This window comes from Scyliorhinus torazame, chromosome 19, assembly GCF_047496885.1.
Source record: "Scyliorhinus torazame isolate Kashiwa2021f chromosome 19, sScyTor2.1, whole genome shotgun sequence".
In the NCBI taxonomy this organism is placed as follows: Eukaryota; Metazoa; Chordata; class Chondrichthyes; order Carcharhiniformes; family Scyliorhinidae; genus Scyliorhinus; species Scyliorhinus torazame.
The window spans coordinates 104,700,185-104,706,184 of NC_092725.1; the positions used below are offsets into that span (position 1 = coordinate 104,700,185).

The 6,000-nt window shown below is 45.6% G+C and overlaps 1 protein-coding gene across 3 annotated transcripts in view; it reads left to right on the top strand.

The window, feature by feature from the left end:
• Positions 1-5,445, top strand: part of LOC140396398 (nuclear transcription factor Y subunit beta-like) — a 60,101-nt gene extending 54,656 nt beyond the window's left edge. For 2 of the 3 annotated variants that reach the window (XM_072484987.1, XM_072484985.1), the window contains one exon: positions 4,916-5,445. In XM_072484987.1, the coding sequence (XP_072341088.1) occupies positions 4,916-4,951 (36 nt within the window). In that variant the 3' untranslated portion in view covers positions 4,952-5,445. The remainder of the gene's footprint in view (positions 1-4,915) is intronic. The other variant, XM_072484986.1, reaches the window with a different exon arrangement.
• The last annotated feature ends 555 nt before the right edge of the window (positions 5,446-6,000 follow it).

Consider the following 6,000-nt stretch of genomic DNA (forward strand, 5'->3'; position numbering starts at 1 on the left):
TCCCGCCAAGACCCGCCTAATTGACCCCTGTTCTACGCTACCCTAACCCCACCCCCTGCTGACGATTAATTCTATGCGAAGAAGTCGATGAATGGTTGCCACCTCTGGGCGAACCCTAACAGTGACCCTCTCAAGGCGAACGTAATCTTCTCTGGGCCGAGAAAGCTCGCCATGTCAGTTAGCCAGGTCTCCGACTTCGAGGGCTTTGAGTCCCTCCAAGCTAGCAGTATCCATCTCCGGGCTACCAGGGAAGCAAAGGCCAGAACATCTGCCTTTTTCTCCTCCTGGATTCCCGGGTCTTCCGACACACTGAAAATCGCCACCCCTGGACTCATTGCCACCCTTGTTTTCAATACTCTGGACATGACGTCCGCAAAACCCTGCCAATATCCCCTAAGTTCTGGACATGCCCAGAACATGTGCTGGGGGGGGCGGGGGGGGACGACTTTAACTGTGTTCAGGACCCATTGACAGACCGATCAAACCCCAAAATGGGGAATAAGACAGGCATGGTTAGGGAACTGGGAGCATTCATGGAGCAAAATGGGGGCAGTACACAAGGTATACACCCATATCAACTTTTCTGCAGTAGGGAAATTGGTGCTTCCAGAAATAATCAGAGCGGAATACTCCGCGATCGTCATCTCCGACCACGCTCCTCATTACATGGATGTGAGGTTGGAAACAGGCTATGCCAATGCCCCACATGGAGGTTGGACACGGACCTCTTGGCCGACTAGGTCTTCTGCCAGAAAACATCACAGGCGAGTACTAACAACCAGAATGGGAAAGTCTCACCATTCGGTGAAGGCGGTGATTAGGGAAGATTTTATAACCTACAAGGTTCGTAGAGACAGGGAAGTGGGGGCGCCAGGCAGCAACTGATCGACTCCATCCTGTCGACAGAAAATACTCTGAGGCCCCGCCCATAGAGCTTCTGGCAGAGAGGAAAAAGCTACAAATGGACTTTAACCAGGAAGGCAGTGCACAAACTCAGGACTGTTTCTGAGCACGAAGAGCATGCTAGCCACCTGTTGGCACACCAGTTGAGAAAGCAGATAGCCACGAGGGCGATAGCCCAGGTAAAGGATAGCAGAGGCGGACTGGTAGCTGAACCAAAAAAGGTCAACCAAGCATTTGAGGCCTTCTACCGGGGACTGTGCACCTCCGAGCCCCTCGACGGGGACTCCGGGATGAAAAGGTTCCTCGATGGGCTGGGACGTGCCAATCGTGGGGGCTTTAGACACATGGAGCTGGAAGCACCAATAGGACTGGGAGAGGTCATGGAGAGCATCAGCTCCATACAGATGGGGAAGGCGGCAGGAACCAATGGGTTCCAGGTGGACCTTTTATAAAATATTTGCACCAACCCGCGCACTTACAGGAGATGTTCGCAGACTCGCTAGCGAGGGGCACCCTGCTTCCTATGCTGACGCAGGCCACTATATCGCTGCTACCAAGAACGACAAAGACCCGATGAAATGCAGATCATGCAGACCCATTTCGCTGTTCAACGTAAATGCGAAAATACTCGCAAAACTCCTGACCAGGAGACTGGAGAACTGCGTACAGACGTCGCAGAGGACCAAGGGTAGACAGCTAACTGCGAACATCAGATGGCTGCTGAAATTGTTACTGACCCCATTTAGGGAGAGAACACCAGAGGTGATCGTCTCCCTGGACACAAAAGGCCTTCGACAGAGTCAAATGGAAGTACCTCTGTACTGCAGCGGTTTGGGCTAGGGACAGGATGAAACTCCTGTCCAGTGCCCCAAGGCGAGCTTTCGGACCAACATCACCAGCTCTGAATGCTTCCAGCTGCACAGAGACACAAGACAGGGATGCACCTGCACCCGCTCCTGTTCGCCCTGGCAATCACTCTGCGAGTTGCGAGAGGCTGGAAGGGCATCCGAAGAGGAGGCAGAGAGCACAGAGTCTCACCCTATGCAGATGACCTGCTCCTCTACATCTCGGACCCGTAGAACGCTTGAAGGTTATCATGAAGCTCCTGGAAGAGTTTGGGGCCTTCTCAGGCTACAAACTCAACCTAGGCAAGAGCAAGGTATTCCCGGTGAACCCAAACGGGGGAGGGACAGAGCTGGAGGGTCTACCATGCAGCGATTCTGCCACCACATCGGTTAACAATAACCAGAAAGTTTGTGGAGCTAATAACGTGCCATTCTCTGATTCTGAAAGTAAAGAAGAACAGTTGAAATCTGGAAAGCACAAATTGTTTCAGTCCGTATTACTAAATGGAGATAAGGGCTGTGAGTACAAAGACTCCGATTAGGGGGTAAATGCTGTAAAACAAAGAATGGTGCATTTATATATAGACAACCAACTCTGCGAAGATTGAACCCTCAGCGTTACATGTCGCTGAAAGTATCCATGTGAAGGAAAAGAGAGAATGTAAAGCTGGAGGGGTTAGAGAGTGTTTATTGATTAAAAATGAACCAAATATTTCCCTCAGCAATACTACTTGTAGTTTGGCTGCAGAAGAAACTCAAAATTTGGATAAACATTGGACAATCCGAAAGAGACAGCAATGCAGCAGAAACTCATTCAGGGGGTCGTCTCCAATTTGGACAGTCAGAAACCTGACAAAGGGAAGCAGGTTGTCTTTGAAGAAGACTGAACACTAGGCAAAGTTTGAGGATATCGGAGGGAGTGCTAAAACCAACAATGCAAACCTATCAACTGAAGAAGAACCTAAAGAAGATATAATACAGGTACTGAAAGAGTATAGAAAATCATAGGTTAGGTGAGTGGGCGAAAATGTGGCCGATGGAGTTCAACGTGGATAAGTGTGAGATGATCCATTTTGGTCAGAAACATGGAAAGGCAACGTATTATCTAAATGGGGAGAGACTTTGGGGTGCTCCGGTGCAGAGGGATCTGGGTGTTCTTGTGCATGAGTCACAGAAAACGAGCAAACTGGTGCAGCAGGTAATAAAGAAAGTGAATGGAATGTTGGCATTTATAGCTAAAGGAATAGAGTGTAAAGGTAAGGAAGTGTTGTTGCAACTGTACAAGGCATTGGTAAGACCGCACCTGGAGTATTGTGCACAGTTTTGGTCCCCTGATTTGCGAAAAAATGAAGTGGCATTGGAGGCAGTTCAAAGGAGGTTCACTAGATTGATTCCAGAGATGAGGGGTTTGTCTTAAGAAGAGAGATTGAGCAACTCGGGCGTATACTCTTGAGAGTGTAGATCAAATTAAGATATATAAGGTGATAAAAAGTATGGCTAAAGTGGACATGGCGGATGCTTCCTCTTGTGGGGCATTCTAAAACGAGAGATCATCATCTCAGGATAAGGGGTAGCAAATTTAAAACAGAGATGAGAGAAACTATTTCTCCCAAAGTGTTGTGAATCTCTGGAATTCACTACCCCAGAATGCGGTGGCTGTTGGGACAATGAGTAAATTTAATGCGTTTAACAAATTTTTAACTAGTAATGGATTGAAGGGTTATGGAGAAGTGGCAGGATGGTGGGTTCAGGCCATGATGAGATTAGTCATAATCATATTGAACGGTGAAGCAGGCTCGAGAGGCTAAATTGCCTACTCCTGCTCTTAATTCTTATATTCTAATAAAGAACTATTCTGTCTAATTCCACCTTCCAGCTCTTGGCCTGTCGTCCTGTAGGTAACAATACCTCAAGCACAAAATCTAGTGTTCTTGATTAATAAGGGAATTTCTTGATTTATAAGGGGATCAGGGGTTATGGGGAGAAGGCAGGAGAATGGGGATGAGGAACATTTCAGTCATGATCGAATGGCGGGGGTCAGCACGGTGGCACAGTGGTTTGCACTGCTGCCACACGATGCCGAGGACCTGAGTTCGATCCCAGCCCCGGGCCACTGTCTCCCCATGTCTGCATGGGTCTCACCCCCACAACCCAAAGATGTGCAGGGCAGGTGGATTGGCCACATTAAATTGCCCCTTAACTGGAAATTGTTTTTTGAAAACATTATCAAATGGTGGAGCACTCGATGGGCTGAATGGCCTAATTCTGTTCCTATACCTTATGGTCTTATGCCCACTGTGTCTCAACTTTCCCAATAGGTTGGGCTGGCACTTGGATAACTCCCCCTTTTGTACATACTGAGATTTTTGGAAAAGTTAACCAGTGGCACAAAATAGGTTTTGAAATTCTACCAGTTTAAACTAAATTTATCCTATTGTCCCTGATCACTACTTAGAAGTAATCTAGAACATGGAAACACACCCATTCAAATGGATTTTTAAAAAACATGTATCTCTCATGGTGTAGATTTGATTATCATGATTGTTACAACTTTCAGTGTCTCTTGTGCTGTAAATAAGTGTTTAAAAAGATGAGAAAGCGGAATGCATCAACATGTAAAGAGAAAAGACAGATGAATGTCTTTCCCAGGATCCTAAGGGAAGTTGCCATGCTCACCCATCACTCCTGTGCTTTTTGATCCACATTCGCTCTGCTCTTAGTGGCTGTACCTTCAGTTGCTTGGTCGTAAGCTCTAGAGCACCCTCCCTAAGCCTCTCAGCCTCTCTAATTTGTTCAAAATGCTCCTTAAGACCTACGTCTTTGACCAGGCTTTTGGTCATCTACCTTAATATCTCCTTGGGTGGCTTGATGTGAAATTTTGTTCGTAATGTGCCTGTGCAGACTTTGGGACATTAGGTGCTGTATAAATACAAATTTCTGCTGCCTGACCTGCCTGTGTATTTCCACATTTTCTACTTTGATTTTGGTTTTCCAGTGCTGATTTTGGTTTTCCAGTGCTATCTTTGCTTTTCGTTGATGTCGTTTAAATTCAGTTTTACAATTGATCTTGGAGAGTTTTAATTGCAAAAAAAATAAAAGAAATAAGCTCACACTGCGAAAATGTGTGTGCCCCTAAATAGGAACTGACTGCATCTCTTTGGTTCTAGCAGATTTCGGGTGTACAGCCCATACAGTTCTCCTGACGGAAAACACTGAAGACTTAGAAACATATCAAGCCCCGTGATAACAAGATGACTGGCTGAAAGAAAGGCAAAAAGAATCAGCAAGGATAAGAGCAGTTGAATGATCAACTCACCGGAAGAGGATGATCTTTAGCTGCTTTTGTATTATATTCTTCTGAATAGTTGTAGATGCTTTGACAGGTTCCTGGGGTGCGACCAAGAAATCCAGTTTCTGACCCCATCTGAAGGATCATTTCTTATTTACCAGTTTTAAAAAACTGAACCTTTATAATGTATCACAGTTACAAAGTACTTTTGTTTTGTACAAGAGTTGTTGGGTTTTGTGTGGATACATGCAGGAAGCTGATGTCATTGGCCGCTGTGTGTCTGATTTATTACTGTCAGAACTTACTGGGCAGTATCTTATTTTCATATTGAATCATGTTGCTCCTTTTGTAATTCAAACAAGTAATTTCACTAGATGTACCCTTTTAATAAAACAGGTGTATAATAAATTGTTTTTTGAGAGTATGAAAGCTCGCTTATCTGTCCCGTTCACAATTTTCAAGTTGGACGTCACTCTGTGTAATTACTTTGCTCATTACAAGTTTTTAAAAATAAATTTAGAGCACCCAATTCTTTTTTTCCAATTAAGGGGCAATTTAGCCAGTCCACCTACCCTGCACATCTTTGTGTTGTGGGGGTGAGACCCACGCAAACACGGGGAGAATGTGCAAACCACACGGACAGTGACCCAGAGCCAGGATCGAACCCGGGTCCTTGGTGCCATGAGGCAGCAGTGCTAAGCACTGTGCCACCATGCTCAGCACCAGGTAAAATGGGACTGAAAGAATGCCTTATTCCTCATTTTTATCCCTCGAAATAAAAGTGGCCATCAAATGGTGATTTACTGTACTGCATTTACAGATTCATTCAGGAACCTGTCACCCTACACTCAATTGGAGTGAGTAACGAGCACACACACTGGATTATTAATAAGTAGTGGGCGGTCTTCAAATTTCCTCCTCTAATTTGACACGACCGGATTATCTACAATTAATGTTTCAATG